This window comes from Lontra canadensis, unplaced genomic scaffold (assembly GCF_010015895.1).
Source record: "Lontra canadensis isolate GAN:19392208 unplaced genomic scaffold, GSC_riverotter_1.0 scaffold52, whole genome shotgun sequence".
Taxonomy (NCBI): Eukaryota; Metazoa; Chordata; class Mammalia; order Carnivora; family Mustelidae; genus Lontra; species Lontra canadensis.
In genome coordinates this window covers 11,010,191-11,035,882 of record NW_022631046.1, presented here as the reverse complement: position 1 = coordinate 11,035,882, position 25,692 = coordinate 11,010,191, and the positions used below count along the sequence as shown (strand labels likewise).

General features: G+C 37.9%; 1 protein-coding gene and 1 pseudogene across 2 annotated transcripts in view; both read right to left on the bottom strand.

Annotated features, from left to right (window-relative positions):
- Nucleotides 1-25,692, bottom strand: part of CFAP54 (cilia and flagella associated protein 54) — a 317,324-nt gene that overhangs the window by 121,238 nt on the left and 170,394 nt on the right. The window contains exons 36-41 of one of the 2 annotated variants that reach the window (XM_032874281.1): nt 23,759-23,986; nt 16,084-16,307; nt 15,847-15,982; nt 12,231-12,339; nt 3,963-4,115; nt 1,833-2,027 (exon numbers count right to left, since the gene is read on the bottom strand). In XM_032874281.1, the coding sequence (XP_032730172.1) occupies nt 1,833-2,027; nt 3,963-4,115; nt 12,231-12,339; nt 15,847-15,982; nt 16,084-16,307; nt 23,759-23,986 (1,045 nt within the window). The remainder of the gene's footprint in view (nt 1-1,832; nt 2,028-3,962; nt 4,116-12,230; nt 12,340-15,846; nt 15,983-16,083; nt 16,308-23,758; nt 23,987-25,692) is intronic. The other variant, XM_032874282.1, reaches the window with a different exon arrangement.
- LOC116877435 lies at nt 20,025-20,714 on the bottom strand (annotated as a pseudogene).

Sequence of the window (25,692 nt, the reverse complement as noted above, 5' to 3'; positions counted from 1 at the left end):
TTTTATGGTTTTCTTTGGACTGTGAAGAAGGAGAAAGTGGTAGGCTTATGGAGGCATCTGAATGCCTGGTGGAGAAATGTGGACGCTATTCTATAGCAGATGGGAAGCCTCGAAGTATTTGTTTTTAAGCAGGGATGGGACAAGATCACAGCTTATAAGATTTTCCCTTTACCCAAATGCAAAAAAAGCACATCTTTAATAGCATCCGAACTTTTTTTTTTTTTTTGGTTTTCTGATAAATGTATAAATTCAGAGATGTCTAGAAAAAAGCAAAACAAAACAAAACTAACCAACAAGGCAGTGGTTTATTTTTTTTTAAAGATTTTATTTATTTATTTGACAGAGAGAGAGAGATCACAAGTAGGCAGAGAGGCAGGCAGAGAGAGAGGGGGAAGCAGGCTCCCTGCTGAGCAGAGAGCCCGATGTGGGGCTCGATCCCAGGACCCCGAGATCATGACCTAAGCTGAAGGCAGAGGCTTAACCCACTGAGCCACCCAGGTGCCCCAAGGCAGTGGTTTATAATGAGGGCAGTCCTGACTCCTACAGGGTATTTTAGAAAATTAAGGAAGCTTTTGTTAGGTGTCACAATGGTGGATCTCCTGGCATTTTGTCAGTGAAGACCAGAGATACTGGATGGCCTGTAACACACAGAAGCTTCCTCCACAGTGAAGAGAAAGGTGAGAAACCAGTTTATAATTGTCTGAGTCTAACCTCTAACTTCATTTTACATATAAATAGGGCATTTTTGCATGTTTTTAAAATTCTCTCAATTTTCCAGAAATGTGACCATTCGCTGTAGTGTTTTATTGTGTACTGCATCTAGATTTACCATTTTAGAAAAACACTGTCACGAAAATTAGCAGTGCTGATAGTACTTGCGTCACCAATACAATAAAGCTGTTTCAGTCTGTATTTGTAGCTATAACATTCATGGTGATTCAGCACACAGGATATGAGCATCTGATTGCTTCACTAGACTTTCCAGTACCTGAACTCTTAAGTGCCACAAATAGATTGTTTTGTTATAAAATAATATTAGTTAGCCTTTATTTTATATTTAGGGTATTAAATTGTATTTATTGCATTAAATATTTATTTATTTTATATTTATTGATTAAATAATGTGTATAGAGAGACTATATTAAATATGCATTTTGTTTCAGGGAGTAAAGGGGGGGATTATTAAATGTCTGTCACTACAAAAAAAAAAGGAGGGGATGGGCACCTGGGTGGCTCAGTCAGCTAAGTGGCTGCCTTCAACTCAGGTCATGATCCCAGGATCCTAGGACTGAGTCCCACACTGGGCTCCTTGCTCAGCAGGGAGCCTGCTTCTCCCTCACCCTCTGCCTGCTGTTCCCCCTGCTTGGGCTCACTCTCTCTCTCAAATAAATAAATAAAATCTTTAAAAAAATAAATTAAAAAATAAAAATAAAAAAGGGGGATGTAGGGTCCACAACACGGATTGAGTATATACTGCTGAATTTGGAGAAAAGCCAAGTCAAACAGAAAGACAAGGAAAGTGGGATCAGCTAGGGCAGAGCAAAAGAACACAACAGTGGCCACATTCCAACAAGGGGTTCACAGATTCATTCAAAGGAGGATAAGCAGAAGAGGGGCCTAGAACCTTGCCATGCTGACAGCCCAGGCTGGGAGAGTAAAGAATGGGAGGGGCTGGATGTCTCTTGTCCCAACACTGCTCTGGCACTGCCTACAAGATTCTATCTTCAAGCTCTTTCATCTGATTTTTCAAGGTGGCATTTCACGCCCAAAGGCAATTGCAACATTTTGTGCAAGATCCTCCTGAAAATGAATATATAATGAATGACTCTTACCAATAGTTTCATAATAAGAGGAAATTACGAGTCCCAGTTGCGAAGAGGGAAGTTTACTTTTCTCCACTGAACTGAAAACTCTGAAGTGCTCCTGAGAGAGGTTGGGGGGTGTTGGCATGTGCATCTCTTCTGTCCCCAGGCAAAATTCCACCTTTCCAGTAGTAAATTTCAAATTGTTTATTCCTCCTTTATCTCCTAAATTCATGGGGAAAAAAGAAATTTATTTACATTTTTAGAGAGAGAGAGAGCACGAGAGCAAGCAGGTGTGGGGGAGGGCAAAGGAAGGGAGAGAATCTTGAGCAGGTTCCACGACAGATGTGGAGCCCGACACAGGGCTCTATTTCCCAACCCTGAGATCATGACCTGAGCCAAAAATCATCAGTTGGATGCTTAACCAAATGAGCTGCTGAGGCACCCCCAAAAAGAAATTTTAAAAGGAGACAGAGAGGAAGATGACGAGGAGGGAAAAACGTAGACAAAATCGACAGGGAGGAAAAAAAGAAAAATTCTGTGTATAGCTGAGATTTCTTTGCAGTTTGAGGGACACTGTTTCCTTAAATTCAGTATCTAATATCATTTCTGAGGAGCTCAGGTATGTGTGGATGGGCTCTCTACCTGTTATTTCATAAAAAAAAAAAAAAACACTACAGAGGGGCACTGTGCCAGAAAGTGCTGTTGAGATAATGCTTTGCTTCTCGTGGGGATTGCTTAAAGTTACATGGTTTGAGTTTGCTTTTTTTGAGGGCTTCCAACAGTCAGATGTTAGTCTGCCTCTGGGGCAGAGACCTCTGAGATAGAAGCAACACACAGTTAGTTCTGACCTAAGGGGGGAAAGTGGGAAAGAATCGCTCTCTTTATAAGATCAGAGAACACACAAGAAAGAAAGGAAGACTATTCTAGAGGAAGTAGTCAAAAGCTGCAGAGGAAGAGGAGCTAATGTGGAGTTTTAAGTCTGTAGCCCAAGGACTGGGGATAAACTGCTGAAAATACATTAACACCAAGTGAGATTCAGGGTGAACCAATGTAATCCAAATTATATTTGCTTTTTTAATTCATGCCCTTAATAATAACATATGTCATAATTGAAAGAAGTTTAAACATAACATACAGAGCTAATTTAATAGAATGTGAGTCTATAGGCAATACAACCAAACTCTGTGGGTACGTGGCATAGCAAGTACGATTTTGGGCTAAGTAGCAGGGGTAGTAACAACAACAAATACACACATACATACATATATACACACATAAATAAAAGTTCTGTCAGTGATTGTAAAAACAAGATTTGAGCAAATTTCTGAAAGATCAGTTCAGTGAATATTAGCAGCTTAGGTTGACATTTAAGTCTATTTTTAATAACTTTAAAATATAAAAATTTTAAGTTTTTTAAGTTTATTCTTTAAGCTTATTTTTATTATTCCAATAAATTTGAGTAGCAAGGATCATAAACATATATTAGGATTTTAAACAAATTTTTAATGACCCAAACATACATAAGTCAATATTTTTTCCCACCTAAAATTATTGCCACTTAACCACTCAAAGCCCTGCTTTGATTGAGTTCACAAATCAATAAATGTTGAGAAGGGAGAAAAAAAATAAATGTGATGTAACCAATGATAGTGCATATCTTGTTTTAAGCTAAAAAAAATCTTTAAGATAAAAATCTATGGTGTTAATAAGAAATCGTATTGATGCTTAAATTAAAATGCATCTATTTCCTTGACACTGATAAAGTAGGCTTTGGTAATAGGTTCTAGTTAATTCAGCATGAATCAAGTCATCTATTTATGAAAATTTTTTAAAAAGACTATAGTACCATACTTGCAAAAAGATAGGTAAGAACGTATCAAAAAATTAACAAATACTGTTTTTATATCTGCTCAAGGGAGTATGCTTGTTTCACAGAAAGCATGAAAGCAGATGAGTGAGACGGTCTTTGGAAAGAAGTGTGTAAGAGAGAAGATGTGATCCACCAGACAAGAAGAAGGAAGTGAAGGGCAGCAGGGAGTGGGCATGTCGGTGGGGAAATAAAGGGCCTAAGGCAGAATATGGTAGATCCACAGGGTGGTGTCCCCGCCCCCCCCCCCCGGAAATAAAGAGCAAAGGATATAGAGCCAAGAAGTTTACCTTGTGTCTGTGCAAGGAATAATGAAAGCAATTTTCTGCTGTGTCGGATTGATCTGTTGTGATATCTGGATTTTTCCAGGGTCTCTCTAAAACATCTCAAAGTGTCTGTCACATCCACGGGCACACAGACAAGCTTTTTGGCGTGGCTGTACTCTGAAAGGAAAAAGAAGCAGACCAAGGGATGAAATGCTGCAGCAAGCCAACAACTAGTAGCAAAAGACTTTCTAATTCAGAGAATTTCTTGGTCCCAAACTAAAGCTGCTAAATTCAAAGTCCCCAGGTTTGCAGCAGGTGTTTCAATGTTCAGATCAATTTTTTTGTGGTATATTTGAAAGTTCTTTAAAAAAAAAAAACTTAGAAAACTTTTGATTCCTATGAAATGCAAATAGCTTTAGATCTTGCCAATTTTCCTTATGAAGCCTCCAACTTTTTCTTTTGCAGATCATAAAAGATGAAATAATCTACTCCTTTTCAGCAGCCTCTTCAAAGCAAAGGTGCCTTGGGAAAGAGACGAAAGGAAGAAACAAAGAAGCCTGGGTGGGTAAGTGCTCTCTTAAGAGAAGGGAAAGATGGGTTTCTAATATTGGAGGATGCAGAGGAAAGGAAGATGAGGCCATAAAAGGGAGGGGAACTAAAAACAGTCCTGAAAAAAATGGGCGGAAAGAGGAGATGTTGGCAGAGGGTAGCCACAAGGTCCCTGTAGAGGAAGTGGCGGTCCCTGGAACCAGGCTTCAGATTTTCAGCCACACACCACGCACAAGAGAAAAGAAATACAAGCTTCAGATATTACAGATAAAATAACAAAAGAATTTACTTCAACAAGTTGAACAAGTGAATGGCCCCTGTGAAATCTGAGGCCTTGACAGTGGCACAGCAGCTTGCGAGGGAATAGGGCCACAGGAGGCAAAGAGGCATGACATTTGCCCTGCAGAGTTCACAGTCTAGCTGGAGAGATGAAGCATTCTGACCCTGGAGTTTTAAACTCACATTCACAGGGCATTTCTGGTTATGTGCCAAAACAAGGGCGAGAGAAGTGAGAGATCAGCAATAGGGAGGAAAGGAAGTGCAAGAAAGACTTCATGCCTGAGGGCATGCCAGTTGTGTCTTAGAGGAGAGGGAAGATTTGATTAGGAAGAAGGAGGCAAGAGGTTTAAGACAGAATAAGCAGAGCTGATGTTGACTGAGTACTTATACTATACCAGAACTATTTTATATAATTTATTGTGATGATCTCATCAGATCCTAAAAACAACATAAAAGGTATGTACTGTTAAATCCCCATTTTACAGATGAGGAAAATTAGGCATAGAGATGTCTGGTGGTTTCTCTTGAGTCACAGAGCTAGTTTGTACAAGGAGAAGTATGGAAGCAGGAGTCAGGGTGCTAATTCAGGGTGCAGTGGGATGACATGGCTAGTCCCATTGAACAAAGAGGGGTTTTCTGGAGACCTGAAGCCCTTGCTGAAAAAGTCACCTTTATCCTTTCCAATAGCGAGCAGAGGAAGGGACCTGAGCTGGGCATGGGTATTTTAGGAAGAGTTAGCAGACTGCAACAGAAAGAGATTGGTGGCTGAAAGACTAAAACATGGTATTGTGATTTAAACTCAACTAAGATAGTAGCAATGGGAATGATGGAGGGTTGCAGGGAACATTCCAATGTTGGAAGTGACATAAGAGTGGTTAATTGGCTACTTGGCAAGGAAAAAAGGGGGTGGGAATTACCTCTTCCCTGTCCTTTCTAGGCCAATAACCTTGCTTCCCATCTTGTTGGGAAAAAATCCAAGAAATCCAAGAGATCTTCTGCAAACCCCCACCAGTGGTTCATGCTGGTCTAGAACATTCTTCTTCAGACATCCCCATGTCTCTTCTTCCTCAGCTCCTTAAGGTTATTGCTTAACTTAATTTCTCAGGAAGCCTCCCTTGATCGTTGTATTTAAATTGGTGATCCTGGTTTCCCAACCTTTGTTTTCTCCATTGCATTCATCATCTTCTGACATATTATGTGTTCTGTTTGTTTATTGGTTGTCTCCTGCCACTAGAAGGCAGGTTCCATTAAGGCAAGGAGTTTTGTCCATTTTGTCTGCTGCTATCAACCCAGACCTTTAACAGTGCGTGTTACATGGTATGTGCTCTATAAGTGTTTGTTAAATGACTGACTTGACAAGTTTTCAAAGCTAAATGGCTAGGATAGACTTTATTTATAATTCTTATATAGATCTTAATCTCAGTTCATTTTCACAGCACCTTACCAACTAGTAGGGGTGGATGTTATTTACACTTTACAAAGGAGGAAAAGTGAACTTGAGGATATTAATTTGTTTTAAGGCCTTATAAGACAAGAGAGATAACCAGCATTCAAGTCCAGTGACTCTTCCAGTCAGTTGGCCAGGGGGCATCAAATCTTGGGTAACTGGCAATGACCCAGATTTGAGGCCTCCTAATTGAGTACAAAGACCTTTGAGACTAGGACAGAAATAAGTCTAAGAAAAGTTAATGAGAGAAGAAGCCTGGGGTTCTCATGAGCCTAGGGAGGCCCTGATTGAATTAGTGGCACATCTGCATTCTGTGGCCATAGGACATCTTTCAATCTACTACAATGCAGACTGAAATATCTAGAAATCCTGGAGGCTCTAGTCAAACCAGGTAGATGGCCATATTGAGAGAAGTACTTGTCTTCCCAGCAAGTTCATTCTTGACACTTGCCTACCACACATTTAAGAGAATCCAATACTTAGCTGACAGTAGCACTTATTACCTCCCCAGGAGATCTCTTCTACCCTACGAATTTCACTCTCCTGTCCACTTTGTCCTACACCCACCATCTTGCTTTCTCAATTCCCCTCTCCTCTACCCATGCATAGTCCTGCATGATGCAGACAAAAAGACGAGGCATGCCCTGACTCCTCCAACCCCCACCCTTACACACAATGCACAAAAGATGATAAGGTTTCTGCTCTATTTTGTTTTTCCTACAAAAATGCATGAGCTTGGCTTTTATCTTTTTCTCCTTAGATAGTGAGATCAGGGAAAGAAGAAAAGAAAACAAAGGAGAAGGCAGAAGCTGGAAGCCCTCACATATTAATATTTTGAGACAGTCAGTTACCTACTCTAGGCCTTAATTTACAATCCCTGTTAAAATCAGGGTGATAATATTTACCTCTGAGGGTTATTGTTTTAAGCTGTGTGTGAAGTGCCAAGCATAGTGTCTATCAGGAAGTAAGCATCCAATAGATGGAGGATACACACTGGCTGTTAGTCATGTATTTTCAAAATATATATTGACCACTTACTAGTATTAGGCGCAATGCTAGGCACTGGAGAGATAAAGTGAAAAAAGCAGACATACTTCTTGCTCTCACAGAGCCTTCACTCCGGAATAAAAATTCACAAAGGCATGCTGGTATTTGGAGGCAATCAAAAGGACAGGAGGGACAGGAGATTTTGGCAATCTTTAAAATGTGGGGTTTGAATAAAATCATCCTGCTACTTTTTAATCAAATACCCACTTATAAAGCATTCCTCCTTATTTTTTTCCTAAACTATATTTCACTTTAGGGTTTTTTTTCCTTTTTTTCAAGCCCTAGAAAACCTTTTCTTATAGTCTAACTAGGGCTCTACTGGTGATTTTGTGACCATCTACACAAGGTAACTAGTGACAGCAATGAAGAAGTATCATTAGCTTCACAGGCCGGTCCTTATTTCTCTGTCTCAAGGGGAGCTCCTCTCTGAAAACTTCCATGAATAATTCAAGAAGCTATTTCAAAGGCACTAATAACCTCAACAGTTAGAAATAGGTCAGAAAAAGAAGAAGGTGAAGGAAGAGGAGGAGGAAGAAGAGGAGAAAGTGGAAGGTGGGAAAGAAAGAGAAGAAAGGAGAAGGAGGAGAAAAGGAAGAAAGGAGGAGGAAGGAAGGCGGAAGAAAGAAAACAATTACTATGTCTCTTATTGTTAATGTACTCATTAAAACTGAATACCAGGATGCCTGGATGGCTCAGCTGGTTGAGCCTCTAACTCTTGATTTCAGCTCAGGTCACCATCTCAGAGTCATGAGATCAAGGCCTGCGTAAGCTCTAAGCTCAGCAGGGATTCTGCTTGAGGATTCTCTCTCTCACCCTCTCCCTCTGCCCCTCCCCCTCCCACACTCCCTCCCCACCTCAAATAAATAGGGACGCCTGGGTGGCTCAGTCAGTTAAGTGTTTGTCTTCGGCTCAGGTCATGATCCCAGGGTTCTGAAATGGAGTCCCCGCATCGGGCTCCATGCCCAGCAGGGAGCCTGCTTTTCCCTCTGTCTGCTGCTCCCCCTGCTTGTGCATGTGTGCGTGCTCTCTCGCTCTCTCTCTCTCTCTCTCTCTGACAAATAAATAAAATCTTTAAAAAAGTAAATTAATAAAATAAAATTAATTAATTAAAAAAAACCGAAATGCCAATGACTCCTGAGAGATGGGTACACCAAGGAAGAATCCCAGAGAATACTACAAAATTCGGGCTGCTTTCTACACAATTGGTCACACCAAAACAAAAGCCCAGAGTCAGTTATAAAACACACCTGCCAAAGGTTGAAAATTTGAATTGCAGGTATGAAAATGTACCTGAAGACTGAAGAGCCCTATCAGAGAAAACTTAAATACCAGTAAGGTCAAAACTCAAGAATCAGATCCTAGACAGAATGCAAAAATAGCCATAATAAAAGGCATATTCATAGTTATCTCCCCTGTGAAGCTTAACAAGCAGGCAAGTTACTCATCCATACAAAAAATAATCTATAAAGTGAGGTATTCTCACTTCTCCACATCCGACAGAGACTATACCACATTACATATGCATTATTAAATAGTTAGAGGGAGAATAGAATGCTGTTAAATAATGAGAACACCAAATGTTCACAGGCACTGGAGCATTACAATATCTGTTCTGAAGAATTAAATGTATCAAACATTACTGTCCAGTGCTGTTACACCAAAAGAAAATCTATGATGTTCTAAAGCAGCAATCTAGTGTGGAAACCAGCAAGAGTATACCTGGTCTTTCCAAAGTACTGCAAACATGTCATGATGACATACCTAAGACCCATCATGGTTATAAACATGTTAATGATCTGAGTTCAGGACAATGAAAAAAAAATTCACCCTCCTAAAAATTTGCCAAATAATGCCAAAAGCGTGGGCCAAAATAAGCTCCTAGTCACAGAGGTCCTAGAGTCTTATAAAGAACTCTAAGTGGATGCCAAGATTTTAATGATAATGGCTCAATGTAAAACAATTAGTATGCAGGATCATCTAAAAACTACCCTACTATCACAGTAAGTAAGAATAATTTCCATGACCACTGATATATAGTAAAATTTTTCTGAGTGCTGTCAGTTTAGAGGAGAGACTAATCTGAAACAGGACAAATGGTGAATAGGTCATATAGTTTGGTGGAGCACTTAGAGCTAAGCAATCAGACAGAGAGCCTAAGGTTTGAACCAAAGTTCTTCTACTTACTAGTAACATTTAATTTTCTCATCTGTAATGTAAGCATAATATCTACCCCCTAAAAGTGTAAAAATTTTAAAAGCTAATGGTTATAGTATGGTCAACAGAGTGCATGGATCAATTCATTATTACTGACACTACAATATATTTTATATTTTATCCATTCAAATACTCCTGCTGTAGTCATTGCTCAAACTGACTATAGCTCCACCACCATTGAGAATCAATCCAAATAATCACGGTAACCTGATCCCAGCTACCACCTGCAATCTTGCCTTTCCAAAAATAGCTTTAACAAGAAGGCAAAGTACTTTCCTAACGTATTGCATCCACCATCTGTAAGACCTACTGGACACACATGCTAGGAATGTTTTTCCTATCCCTTAAGTGGTAGTCATCATATTTGATAATAAGCTTTTTGACACATTTTCTCACATTTGTTGTCCATTCTTTTTAGGATGGAAGGGATGATATAAATCCCATTCTGAGTTGTAGATCCCAAATTGAGAGATCTCCAGAAGTTTGATGATATGGTCAAGAAAAGAAGAATGTAACCAGGAAGAATCACACTGATTGGAATGCCATTGTTTAATTAAAATGAGGGGATAATTTGATTTATCATTGGTCGTAAAAGACACAGGTTTGTGGTCACCAACTCCCTCAAGTGGGACCTCTACACATCTACCAGCTAGCTCTGAACCTCTTCTATCTTTTTTCTATTTCCCTCAGGGGCCAGGCCACTCTTTCTCATTCCTCCTGAAATCTCCTACCCTAGCAACCTTGACTATAATCTCAACCCTTTGCTTTATTAAGAAAATCTTCAGCACCCAAGAAGAATATCTTCAACTTCTACCCTTGCCATCTATAAACTTCCTATTTTTGGGCCCATTCTTTCCTTCCCTTCTGCCCCAGCCTCTCAGCATGGCTCCTCTGGAGGGTAAATTCATGTTCTCCTTTCTGTCTTGGAAACCATCATGGAAATTTGTGTCAAGATGGAAATTCCATCCACTTATGATGAACAGCAGCTCAGTACTCAACTCAATGAGCACAGTAGCATGAGCAAAAAAATGGACTTGCCCTTGTGTGAAAGCAATGAGATTTGGGGGTTATTTATTACTACTATATAGCATAGCCCACTTTGAACGACATAGCTTCCAAAGTGAGGCCATCCGTAAAACTCTCCAAGTGACCTCATACAAGCCCCTGAATTCAACCACCAGCAATATATTGATGATGAAAATACAAATCTCTGCTGAATGTCTGACCAGTCTATCCAACCATATACTGACTAGTTCTACTCAGTTATCATCCTGGCACCTCAAACTCAGTACTTCCAAAGCAACTTTCTCTGACCTGTTCCTGCCTTCAGTTTTCCTGTAGAGTCAGGACATCACATCCACCTAGCCAACTAACCCAGAAACCAAGGCATTTTGGACTCCTCCCATCTTCATCTAACCAGTATAGAACACAGTCCTGGGGACTTCCTTGACCTTACTCTTGTGTCTGTCTACTCCTGTGTCTTCTTCACCTAGGTCCGAGCCTCATCACGTCTCTAATGTGATTAGGGGTTAGGGGTAGCTGCTATTCTGCTTCCATTTGCTGTGCTTTCAATTGGTTCCCCACATTGCTACCTAAGGTTCTTTCAGCAGCGCAAATACGATCATTCACAGCCCGTCTTTAAATCCTTATCACTAGCTTCCTTCAGCCCTCCAGATAGATCTGCTGCTCTTTATCCTGCCTTCTAAGGCCTTCCTGCCAAACCTTCTAACTTCAAATGTGCCTTTTCCTTTTTCCTTTAGCTCCATCAAATTACACACAGTCTCTCCATAGTACTACTGCCTACAGGGGAAAACAGCATGGATAGTCATCATATGACAGATCTTATCACTCTATACCATAGTCTCTGGTTTATCAGTCTCTTTCAATGGGTTGTAAATTCCAGGATAACAAATCTTTAATCTCAATAAATCTTTATTCTCTTTATAGTTACAGTACCCAGTATGGCACTTAACACAGAATACACATGCAGTAAATGTTTGCCGGATGACTGAATGGCCTCCTACCTGTCTCAGTAAAGGAACAGATTATTATATACTTACACACACAGATACATAAAATCTGTAGATAAATAGATGAAAGAATCCTAACATGACAAAGGGAAGATTTGCATTTCTTTCTTATACCAGAAACAGAGGCACATGACAAGCACAATTGAGAGAAAGCATTATTCTCCATTTTCATCTTATTCTATTGCTTTAATCCTATAAGCTGTACTGCCAAACTATTCCAAGAGGACTTCTCCTCTGAAAGCAAAGGAACCACAACGTCCCAGTGTCTTCTGCGCTCTAATGAGAAGACCTACAACTTAACCATGAAAGAGCCAATAAGAAGACAATCTACATTGATTATGGGAATGGGAATTATTATGAGAGTCAAGACAGAACTTCAGAGAATAGCAACAGGTCTATTTGAAGAGTGAAATATTATTTCCCCAAGTGAAATAAAAATGGGGAAATGCAGAAAACAGTCTTTTTCCATGCCTATTTTTCAAATAATTTTCCTTTCTCTTTTTCTTTCCCTTCTTTAATTTACAGATTAAACTAATAAACATGGGTTTTAATTCCCCGTGTGTGACATTTATAGCAACATAAGATGGTAAATATCAAATGAGTTTTTTTCAGTCCAATAAGCCTGCAAAAGAGATTTTGCAAACATTTTAATTATGGAAGAGCTGACATGCAGAACACAACAGCAAACTTTGCTTTAAAAAAGCTTCAAGCTGAAATGGTTCCAACCTGAACCGATAAACTTTTTTAGGCTATCTGTGCCGTTTTCGGTATCTGTTACTTCACTGGTCGAAGGATTAATCTTGAGCTGCTTCCCAATGAAATTTCGGCAGGTTATCTGAAAAAGGAAAAAGGAAAACAAATACCATTTGGTCAGGCATTTATGGCTAGAAATTTGGCTTACTTAAAATGTTTATCTTATTTTTCACTTGTCAAAAAGAAGAAATACAAAAGGATGCTTCAAATGAAAGCTAGCAGAGTAGCACTCGATCATGACAACTTTCAGCAAAAAAAAGCAGCCACATAACTTTTTATATCTCTTTTGTTCAGCACAGCTGGAGAAGCATTCGGCAAATTATGTAGAGCAATTAGAATATGATTTTCTGATATCCTATAAATCCACTAGTCTAAATATATCTTCTATTATGCAAGTTGAAACATATCTAAAATATAGGCTGCTTTTCCAGTGGCTGATTTTTCCACCCTACTCATAATAAATGCAATTTAAACTTCCCTGGGTGAAGTTTTTCAGAACTAATGTCCTCTGTAGTATTTTATTTTTTCTTTTCTTTTAAGATTTTATTTATTTATTTGGCTGACAGAGATCACAAGTAGGCAGAGAGGCAGGCAGAGAGAGAGGAGAAAGCAGGCTCCCCACCAAGCACAGAGCCTGATGCGGGGCTCGATCCCAGGACCCTGGGACCATGACCTGAGCCGAAGGCAAAGGCTTTAACCCACTGAGCCACCCAGGCGCCCCATCCTCTGTAGTATTTTAAAAATTTATTTTCTAACAGACACTTAAGTCCTAAGATTATAAAATATCTGAAATCTGAAAAGTTTTAGACAAAAGGAAACAAGCAAACAAAAGTTCCTTTTCTTATGGAACTTATTCTAGAGGAAGTAGAAATATAATGAAGAAAATAGAGAAGTAATTATAGAGTATATTAAAGAGTTATAAATGCTATAGAGAGAAATAGAGCAAATAGGTACATAATTTTATATAGGAAAGTGAGAATATTTCTCACACAGAAAGCGACATTTAGCAAAGGCTAGCAAAAAGTGAGAAAGAATCAGTGTGGATATTTGGGAGAGGAGCGTCCCAAGCAGGGGAGCAGCAAATGGGAGGATCCCAAAGCAGGAAGTCTTAAAGAACAGAGAAGCTGAAACCTATGGGGGAGTACAGATGAGTCACCGGAGATCACAGGGAAATGTGTGGGGCATTAAGGCCATGACAAGGATGTTCACCTAATCTCTGAATCAGATGGGAAGTTGTAGGATTTAAAGAGGAGGATGAACATGATCTGACTTGGGTTTTTAAATGGTCATTCTACTTGCTGCATTGAGAGAAGACTATAGGCTAGAGGCAGGGATTCAGGGAGGTTGGAAGCAAGAAGGCTAATTAGGAAGTCATTGCATGAATCCAAGCAAATATAACAGGGGCTTGGATCAGAGGAGGAATGGTAAAGGTAGTGATAAGTGGACAGTTTCTGAATACATTTTGAAGGTAGATGATTTGATAACCAATTTGTAATGGAGTAATCAAGCAAGAGAGGAGTCTGGGATGTCTCCAAGGTGTCTGGCCTGAGCAACTAGGAGAACAGTTGATATCAACTGAAGTGGGGAAGACTTGTCAGAACAGGTTTGTTTGAAATATACTAAATTTCAGAAGTGTATTAGACATCTAAGAGATCATGTAGATTAGGCAGCATGACAGTTTTTTGATGGGTCAACTTGCTTAGGCTAAACTATGAGGACAAAAGGAAGGGAAGTATCCATTTTGTAGCATACACACACTTCATCCCAGCTATTCAAACACTAATCTAGCTGCTACTATGAAGGAATTTTGCAGATACTAATTAAAGTCCCTAATAAATTTCCTTTAAATTAAAGAGGTTATCTTCAGTGGGCCTGACCTAAGCAGGTAAGTCCTTGATGTGCTAGAGGTCTCCAGACTCCACACAGCATCCAGGTCTACTCATTGGATCATCCCTCACTGACTGCCTAAGGATAACAGCTTCTGGCCACACCTGTAAGTTTCCTTCCCTCTGGTGATCCTGAGTGACGACCTTACAATTTTAGACTTCTCTGGCCAGCCCCCACAATCACACAGGCCAGTTCCTTGTCATAAATCTTGATAGATACATGACAGATAGAAAAATAGATAGGCAGATAGATAATAAATCCTACTGGTTCTGTTTCTCTGATTGAACCCTGACTGATACAGGGAATTACATGTCAACACAGAATTAAGGAGAAAGTTCTAGACTGGAGCTATAATTTCAAAAGTCATTATCATAAAGACAGTACTTAGAGCCACAGACTGAATGAGCTCACCAAGGGAGAGGATGCAGATAAAGAAGACAGGAGGACCAACAACCAAGTCCTGGGACACACTAACATTAAGAACTTGGGGAGAAGAGGAAATAGAAAAACACCCCTGTTTTTACCCTTGGCCCTGTCTGTGACATTCCAGCCACTCAGACCTTCTTCCTGTCCCACCCCAGGGCCTTTGCTCTTGTTCTTCTCTTGGGCTAAAAGGCTCTCTCTTACGTATGGCTGGCCATTTTTCATCAAAGGTTACAGTTTCCAAGAGGCATTCCAGCTTTCTACCTCCCACTCCACCTATCTCTAACCCACGGACCCATTTTATTCTCTTCGAACACTCATAATGATCATGAATCTCTTTATGTATCTGTTTACATGTTTATTATCTGGTCCTACGTCTACTCCTCTAAAATTAAACCCTATAAAGCAAGAACTCAGACTGTGTTCTCATGTTAGAATAAGTGGGACTAGATTTCAGTCCTCAGGTACACTGGGGGCCCTGGGCCAGGATGAAAACTGTATAACTGTATGCCATGGCTCTGGTATTAGATAGTCGATACACAGGGCACCTAGGTGGCTCAGTGGGTTAAGCCTCTGCCTTTGGCTCAGGTCATGATCTCAGGGTCCTGGGATCGAGCCCAATATCGGGTTCTCTGCCCCGCAGGGATCCTGCTTCCCCCACCCCCTCTGCCTGCCTCTCTCTGCCTACTTGTGATCTATCTCTCTCTCTCTGTCAAATAAATAAATAAATAAATCTTTAAAAAAAAAAAGATAGTTGATACACATTTATTAAAGTAATAAATAAAAGAAAGAATTTACTTCCCTTTCCTCCATCTAACTCAAAGCTGTATGATGACTTTCGTGGTCCTTACAGACTTTCACTTTTAAGGGAAAATATTAAAAATTGTATCATATGATTATGTTGGCATAAATACAATTATAGTAATAGTAAAAATTAAAACATTTTCTTTGACCTATGTTACTTTTTTCTTCACATTAAAAAAAATTAAAACACATTTAGTGGGCCTCTAAAATTTCTGTGGTTCTAGACAATGTCCACAGTGTGCCTAATGAATATATCAGCTCTGGCCTGAATGTAAGTTTCTTATGCACAAGGACTTAATTTTTGTTTACCCTGTACCTGGAAAATATTGGCACATAGCAAGCTTTCAATAACATTTGTTGATTTGAATGATAAATGCCTAAGTAAAAATAATATTTATCTGAATCCTAAATCTTTGTATTGCATATGTGCACTTATCAGAAATCACAACTGTATGAATAATAGAGCCAAATTCACCTTCTCATTGTATTCAGCCTCATATCTTGCACAAGCTTGTTGGGTAACATCTGGACCATTGAACTTGGATATTCTTAGAAGAAGCTGACGCTGTGCATACACTAGGAGGGGTGTTACTTGCTCTGTGTATCTCTCACTAGAGAGGGGTGGAAATACGTTAAAAAGCAGACATTAGTTAAAATGCATTTTTTTAAATGAAAGCTTGCCACTTTTGATTGCCCTTACAACAATACTTACTGTGAAATTGTATTGAATTGGATAGCAAGTGATACCAGTGTTTCCCATTTTTCCACTTGATATAAAAGTTCCAGAGATTTCAATACAAAATTATGGATCCATTTTAAATCAACCACATTTACATCATCCAGAAGATGTTCGAAATCAAGGCTAGAACCACCGTTATCATTTTTAATATTTCCATAGCAGCTTGGAACACTGAACTCCCCTTTTACTTCAACAACCTGCAAGTAGTACATGGGAAAAAAAAATTTGTGTATTTTCAGATATCACTACAAATTTTTTGAAAACTGAATGAGATAGAAAAATATAACAGGAAAAGAACTTAAGATTAAAAAATTTAAATGTTTTTATCATGCAAATCAAATCTTGAACATTGCTAATCAACAGAACTTTCTATGATGATAGAAATGTGCTACGTCTGTGTTGCTTGATATAGTAGCCACCAAGCATGTGTGGATACTGGAGCTATCAAAATATGACTGTTGCAACTGGATTTTTAATTTCATTTAATTTTAATTAATTTAAGCTTAACTTTAAATAGCCACATATGGCTAGTCATTACCATATTAGACAACACAGACTGAGGGCCATACTTCCTGGTCCTCAGTCACCACATATGTAAGTAAGGATATTAAACAAATAAGATAAAGTTTTGAAACAGGTTTTAGTATATAAAAACTATTAAGTTTCCATAATGCATTAGTTACATTTACCAGTTTGTGGCATAATATGTCCAATTCCCTGATGCAAAGGTCAAACATATGGAGAAGGAAATCTTTTAGAAAACCCTGTTTCTGCCTAACTTAGAGGTACTATGTAACTAATCTATTCATTTCCGAGTCCCTTACACATTTATGTATATCCTTAGAAATTCTTGAGGCAAACAAAAGCCTTTAGATCCACCTATAAGCCAGGTTGCAGTCCAACAAATAGTTGGGTAACTCAACACCAGCCCCTCTTAAGCTGATGTTACTATTATGTATAATCCACACAAAAGGGAGGGATTGTACCAACAGAAGTAGAGGACAAACATCTCTAACAAGATTCATGGTCCTTGAGGTTGGAAGAGACTTAGGAAGTCATCTGGCTGTGGAATGTAATATGAATGCCTCAAGCCAGTCTTGTGTGTGAATAACAGGTGTGCCGTATCTGACCTGTGTGAATCTGCCTCCTTAGCACAGTCACTGGCACATGGGACATACTCAGTAAAGGACAGTTTCCATTTTATTGATATTATGAGCTCCATCCCTCTACCCACTGATTCTACAGTAATTCTTCCAGCAGCACAGAGCTGTATAAGGGGTTATCTCCATTTCCTTGACCTCAGGGTTCCAAGTAGAGGCACTCTTGGACTTTACTCAATCCTCTTGGTGAGTGTAAAGAAATCAAGTCTGTCCCACTCAACTTTTCCCAGGGGATGGCTCTGTCAGAGCCTGCTGGCCTATAGGATGTCATATTCTTTCTTCAGACATGGGTAAATTTCCTGGGTCCAACTGAAATAACTTTCCTGGGCCATTCCTGAAGAAGAGGGATATCGGCTCTCAGTTAGTCATGTATGCCCACATGGTGGAGTTTACTTCTGGGATGAAGGATCGGGAGGCCCTCTGTGGTTACTATATCTTCCACTATGGCTTTCATGTGTAATTTTTAAAAACCTTTTATTAAAGAAAATGTCTAACACTTATAAAAGCAGAGAAAATAATATACTAAGGCCCTATGTACCCACAACTAGGTTCAACCAATTATCAACTTTTAAGACCTACTTGGTTTCCTCCATATATATAATCCCACCTAAAAAAGAAATTAGCAAAAAATCCTTCAAAACATTATTGAATAGTGTTCACATTTCCTTTATATCTGATAAATTTTTTAGTGCATTAGTTTGAAATGGGATCAAAATAAAGTCCAAACATTGCAATTATTTATGTCTCTTAAGTCTTTTTTAATATACAGGTTTCTTTTTTTACTTCATTTTTTTGTTGAAGAAACCAGGTTGTTTGTCTTGTAGCGTTTCCATAGTCAGAATTTCTAGTGATGCATCGTTTCATTTTAAATATTTCTCTGTCCCCTGGATCTTCTGTAAGTTGTTGGTTAGATTTAAATGCTTGCTCTGCTTCCAGTTTATTTTTTTCCAACAGATATACTTCACTGGTGCTGTTCATGCCCCCATGAATTCATAAAGAATTGCAAAATCCTCATATTCTAATTTCAACATTCTTTCTTTACTTACTACCTGAAAATTCTATAAAGAAAATTTTCTCTTCTTTGACTGTAACTATTTGGCTTTCCTCAATTATAGTTCACATAGAAATGGAAATGGTAATCAGTCCTTTCTTTTTTTTTTTCCCCCACCAAGGAGTCCTATTTCTTTTAGTGGGAAATGGTTTTTAAAGAACACATCTGGGTGCAAAGAGTTGTCATTTCTTTTTTGAGTCCTTTGAATCACTTTGACACCTTTGTAAAATATTGACCATATGTATGAGTCTATTTTGAGAGTCTCTGTTTTTTCCATTGATATGTTTCTCTTTATGCCAATATCATACTCTTCTAATTACTACAGCATTGCTAAACCTTAAAATCAGGTAAGGAGTTCTCCAAATTCAAAGATTTTCTTGGCCGTTCACATTTCTTTGTATTTGCTTCTAAGTTTTAAAATGAACAGTCAATTTACACTGAAAAAAATGTCTGTTGGAATTTTCATTAGAATTTCACTGAATCAATAGACCAAACTGGAAATAAATGATATCCTAGCAATATTAAGACTTTTGATTCATGAACATGATATGTCCATGTCTATTTAGACCTTTAATTTTTTTCTGCAATGCATTACAATATTCAGTGTAAAAATCTAATATATATTTCCTTAGATATAGTCCTAGAAATTTGATATTTTGAATGGTATTTTTAAAATGTCATTTCCTAGTTGTTTTCTGTTAGTACAAAGAAACTTATTTTTTATATTGACTTTATGTGCTGCTATTTTGTTTATTAGTTCTAGTAGTTGCTTTATAGAGTCCTAACAAGTTGGAATTTTCTATCTAAAAACTCATATTATTCCCTTCTAATCCGCATTCCTTTTATTTCTTTATCTGCCTTATTGTACTTGTCAGGATCTCTGGCATGATATTGAGCAAAAGTGGTATGAGCAGACATCCTGCTTTGTTCCCAATCTTAGAGGGAAGCTCACGATACCTCACCATTAAGTATGATGTTAACACTATATACTACTTTTTATCAGGTACTCCTAGTTTGCTGAGAGTCTTTAACATCAATGACATTGTTTTTGTTTTGCTTCCAATTGTATTAGTTTCTTTTTATTCTCTTGATAATCTCTCTCAGAGTTAACTACTTCTGTTTGTAGGTGATGAAATGTATAATCATCCACTTCACATCTGACACTCTACGAATATGGTCTTTTCCTTTACTTCAACTTAGAATTAATACTTGTAATAATTAAGTATTATTAAGTTAAGTTTTGGTTTGTTTTGTTTTTAATATACTAGCCCCAGAAGTAGTTTTCCCTGTTTACCTGAAGTTACCTGAAGACAGTTTTATGCTATCCATTTGTGATCTACAACCAGGCTCTATCTTCTCTAGAACACTGTAAGACAGACTTAGTTTAAACACATATTAAAGTAAGAGGTATCCTCTCAAATAAGTTTAAATGCATTTTATTTTTAAGCAACCTACATATGGCTTTTTCTTAAAAATTAAAAAAAAAAAATGACTCCACTCCAAATAAATCAGTATTAAAATAAGTGAAAAGATCAGGATGACATCAACCACTTGTCCAAGTCCTGGTGTTAGTGTGTGAAAAGCAGCAGCCAGTTATGATGACAGGTGATAGATCCAAAGTAATTGGCATTTTGTTAACATTTTTTTTCCATTTTGTTAACACTTTTTCATTTACATTAACATTCATTTCATCCTTAAAGGAAATCCTTAAAGAAAATCATATATGGGGTCACTATCCTCATGGTAGTTCAGCAGAGCTACCATGCCATCTGGATTCACGTTTTCACCAATAAAGAACTGGCAGTTTTTGAATTAACAAAGATGTGCTTGATTTGTCTGAATCCTCTGTTGTAAAAGGTTTATACTTTCTGGTCCCTGTTCTTCAAGTTTGCCTTAGACTGATTTCCTATAAGCTATGATGTACTTTTCATGGGCTTCATTTGTGAAGTTTGTTTTCTGTAAGTAATAGTTCCTGACAATATCAACACCAATGATTACTGTGCTTTCAGTACCTTCACCTTCAGTGCCTTCAGCAAAGTACCTTTCTATCAATGCTACCTTCTGCCCTACTATTTTCTCCTTCACCTCCAGGCACAGCTCATTTGCAAACTCCTGAATCTTGTAAATGTCAGAGAACATCTCATCATGTCTGATGAGGTCCAGGTAGATAATCATGATGGCAGCCAGAGAAAGAGAACAGCAGCCCTGGCTTAGCAGGAACCCAGAATTCAGAGCAAGAGCAGTGCAGCTAGAGCAGCACTTAAGGGCAGGGAGAACAGGTGGGAAAAGTGATATCAAATTTTGTAAATGCTTTTGCTCTATTTCAGTGGTCATATAATTCGTCTCTTTTATCCTGTTGATATGGTGAATTACCTTGACTGATCTTTTTTTCTTTAAAGGTTTTTTGTTTTGTTTTGTTTTGTTTTGTTTGAGACAGCACACCCAAACGGGGAGGAGTAGATGGGGGAAAGAATTTCAAGCAGACTCCACACTGTGTGCAGAGCCCAACATGATCCTTGATCTCACCACCCTGAGATCACAACCTGAGCCAAAACCAAGAGTTAGATGCTTAACCAACTGAGCCACCCAGGCACTATCTGATTGATCTTTAAACGTTAACCTTACATTTCTGGGATAAACCCACTTGATCATCATTTGTATAATTGTAGATACTATATACCTCATTTGCGTATTTTATATATTGCTGGAACTGATTTGCTAATATTTCATTAAGGAGTTTTGTGTCTATGTTCATATGTTCATGAGGCATATTGATTGATTCATACTTTTTTAAAAGATTTTATTTATTTATTTGACAGAGAGAGACACAGTGAGAGAGAGAACATAAGCAGGGGGAGTAGGAGAGGGAGAAGCAGGCTTCCTGCGGAGCAGGGAGCCCAATGTGGGACTCAATCCCAGACCCTGGGATCATAACCTGAGCTGAAGGTAGATGCTTAACAGCTGAGCCATCCAGGTGCCCCCATACCTTTCTTTTTGATATATCTGTCAGGGTTAAGCTGGCTTTGCTTCTAAAAATATGTTTGTGTATGATTTATTATTTTTGTCCTTGTATGTTTGGTCAAATTCTTTAGGGAAATATTCTGGGTCTGGAGTTTTCTTTCTCTCCAAGTTCTTAATTATAAATTCATTTTCTTTAACATATTTAGAGCAGTTTATTTTTTCTATTGCTTCTTGTGTCAGATTTAAGCTATGCTTTGTGATAAACAAGTCCATTTCATTTAAAGTTATCAAATTCATTAGTAAAAACTGATCATAATATTCTCTTATTTTTCTTTGAGTATCTATCGGATCTGTAGTTATATCTTTCTTTCATCATTAATGTCAGTTATTTATGCTCTTCTTTCTTTTGTTCTTTATCAGTATTCCTAGGATTCCACTGATTTTAATAATCTTTTCAAATGATTAATTTATTAATTTTATTAATTTTGGTTTTTTTATATCTAAATTATTTCTGCTCTTATTCTTTCATTTTATTTTCCTTGCTCTTTTTACTTATTTTGGATTGAATTTGTTCTTCTTTTTTGAACCCCTATAGGTGGACACTTAGAAAGCTGATGTTATATCTTTCAGCCTTTCTATTAAACATTTAAAACTATTAAGTTCCTCTACATACTGTTTTATTTGCATCTCACAAATTTTGATATGTTGTCATCAGTTTGAAATATTTTTAAATTTCTCTTATACTTTCTTCTTTGACCCATGGATTATTTAGAACTGTGTTGTTTAATTTCCAGATACTTGGGAGATTTTTCTTCCTAATTTTTATTGGTCTATTCATAAGGTAGGGGTCAGAGAACATACTCTTCAAGATTTCAGTATTTTAAATTTTATTTTAACTTACTTATTATGGCTTACTTAAATTTTTATTATTACTTACTTTATTATGTATACTGCACTTGAACTACCTACTTATTCAGAATTAAATTAAGAGTTTAAAGACTTAGTCCTCCACAAGACTGCCCTTATTTCAGAAGTCAGCCACTAGTTTCAGGTCACCTGCACTTCTGACTGAACAGCTATAAATTTAGGGGTTTTCATAACCCCCTCAGGTTCAGTAATTGGCTGGCATTCACTTAAAACACTATACTTAGGATCACAGTTTTATTATAAAGGATACAACTCAGGGACAGCCACATGAAAGAGGTACATAGTCTGGAAGGGTCCTGGATAAGGGGGTTCCATGCCCTTCTCCCCATGGAGTCAGACTACAACAACCAGCCAACATATCAATGTTTCCACCATTCTGGAAGCTCTTCATGCTTTGGGTGTCCAGAGTGTACTTTGAATTTCTCTTATTAGGAGCATACACATTTATGATTAGTATGTCTTCCTGATTAACTGAACCTCTTCTCATTTGAAATGTCTCTCTTTATCTGTCCAAATACTCCCTGATTTAAAGTTTATTTTATCTAATATTAATAAAGTCTCAAAAAAATTTTTATGCTTACTGTATTCCTAGTATGTCTCTTTCCACAATTTATTTTCAATTTATTTATATTCAGAATACTCCTCATATGGTCAGCTATTACATGTCTTTTTTATCCAACAATCTCTGCCTTTTGATTAGGGTGTTTAAACCACTTATATTTAATACAGTAATTGGTATGATTGGGGTAGATTTATTATTTGCTATTTGCTTTCTGTTTTGCCCATATGTTTCTGTTCCTCTGTTTCTTTTTTTCTGCCTTCTTTAATTCATTGACCACTACTTAGTTTCTACTTCACTGCAATGGCTTTTTAGCTGTATCTCTTTTTTGGTATTACTCTAATGATTAAATGCATCCTTAACTTATCACATTCCCCATAGAGTTAATAGTGTACCACTTTATATAAAGTGTAAAAAACATTACTCTGTCCTTTGTGCTACAGTTTTCACATATTTTATATCTAGAAATGTTATACATTCCATGCCTTAATGTGTTTAGTGCTTATTAATTTTCAATGTGTTTAGATTACATCATGATTGCACTTTTTCTATTGTATTTTCATGTTTTAAACCATAGTGTGGTAGATTTTAAATGGTCACAAATACTACCAGATTGCAAATAATAGAACAAGGACAGATAAAGCAGTGAGGTAAAGAGCAACTGACAAGCTATATGATCTCTCCTGGAGTCTGTTTCTCTGTCAAAAAAATTGCTATGAGGATTAAATGCATTATAGTTAGTTTATACAGAAGCTGGAGCTCGGTACAGGTTACTATTTCCTTTAAAAAGTTGGATTTTCAGGCTAAGATATTTACAATTAACATCAATGTGAGCTGTATATTGTGAACCAAATATTAATGAAGCAAATGAAATGTAGACAAACTAAGTAATAAGTCAAGGAAAATATTAATTTCTATTTATCCCAATGTGCACAGTAAAAAGTACTTATTAATTGGATGAAGTAAAAATAATTACCCAAGTGCCCTTACCTTAATAGAATCGATATTTTGTAGTTCTACTAACATGTCAATAAGTAATTCTGCTCCCATATAGAACGGCAAAACACAGGTACAGAGGAAACAATCCTGGCTAATAGGAAATGTTTTATATATATCCACTGTTTGTTTAAGAAGTATCTGTAGCTCCTGAGTAAAGTTCCAAAGGGCCCGACAGCAGTTCTGAAGCAGAGTCCAATAGCCACCACGATGAGCAAGAACCTAAAACAAAGACAACATTTAAAAAAATAAAGTTTCAAAAGTTAGAGATCTCTGAACAACTTCATCTTTCTGCAAAAATTATGTCAACAATAAAAAATAACTAACACCATTTATTGTGTCATTTATATCATTATCTCAGTTAATTCTAACAATAGCTCCTATGAAATAAGCATTCACTAGCATTCTTCTTAATTTACAGATAAGGAAAAACAGATTGGAGCTAACTTGCACAGGGTCATGATCTACTAAGTGGTTAACTAAGATTTGCACACCAGCAGTCTGACTCAAAACATTTCCTTGTTCTAGGTTCTGAGAATGTGGCAATAAACAAGGTTAACCAGGTCTGCCCTCATGTTGCTTCAATTTATTAGGGGTGACTGGCACTAGATAAGTAGACAAATAAAAATGTAGTTCCAGGGGCACCTGGGTGGCTCAGTGGGTTAAGCCTCTGCCTTTGGCTCAGGTCATGATCTCAGTATCCTGGGATCGAGTCCCACATCAGGCTTTCTGCTCAGCGGGGAGCCTCCTTCCTCCTCTCTCTCTCTCTGCCTGCCTCTCCGCCTACTTGTGATCTCTGTCTGTCAAATAAATAAATAAAATTTTTAAAAAATGTAGTTCCAGGGAATAATAAGTATTGTAAAGAAAAATAAAGCAGAATTGAGTTAGAATCTGACAAGCATGAGATGATATGCCCTTTTAGATGGGGGTGATCAGGAAAAAAGTCCTCTCTGAGGAGGTGACATGATCAGAGACTTGAATGTTGAGTTGAACAAGTCATGTGAAAGTGGGGAAGAGGGTGTTGGGAGGACAGCATTTGAAACTGAGGGAGCAGCAACTGCAAAGGATGGAGGATGAATTTGAGGGATGAGAAAGGAACAAGCTCTGTGCTCTCAAGATCACACAGAGGAGAATGGACTGAATGAGAGCAAGATGAACTGAGTTCCAAGAATTGAGCAAGACCCAGACCTTCCAGAGCCCTGAAGCTGGTGGAAGGATAGGATGCAGTGCCCATGGTCAAGGGGGATGATGTGTGTTTGCTTCGTATTTTTTAAGAAATCACCTTCTCCACAGAGAAAATGGGAATGAAAGTGTTCTAGAAAGGATCGATTTCCTCTCAACTCTTGAGAGGTTTGAAGTATATGCCATTCCTGCAATGAGAAAAAGGAAACTAATTCCTTTGTAGCTAATGATTCCAATTCTAAGTTTAATAATGTATCATATAATATTTAAGAAAAAAAAGAAAAGTATTTGAGAGGAGACACAATTGGCTTATAGAAGCAAGGAGTCATGAGCTAGGAGCAGGATTTTTCTGTTGCCCAGAAAGAGTGTTCCCTGTGTTAGAGGGAATAAAGTGATCTATCGTACCCCAGGTAGGAGTAAGACTCCAGAAAGGAACCACTGGTGTCACCAGCATAGAAAGCCATGTCCCAAACGTGGCCAAGAAAGTTGCAAAGGAGTATCTGTATATTCACAGAAGTTGGGTAGACAAGGTCAAAGGCCACCTCAGTTCCGCACCAATGGATGAATGATGACTAAAGCAGCTTTCTCCTCTCCCTGACAGCCTCACAAAGTATAAATCTTTAGCACTAATGGCAGGCAAACCTCAAAAATGACTGATGTGAAACCCAGCAAATTTAGTTTCAAAGTCGAAACTAAAATTATGGATAGTAAGTAAATAAGCACATCTTACATGCCCAAACAAATGG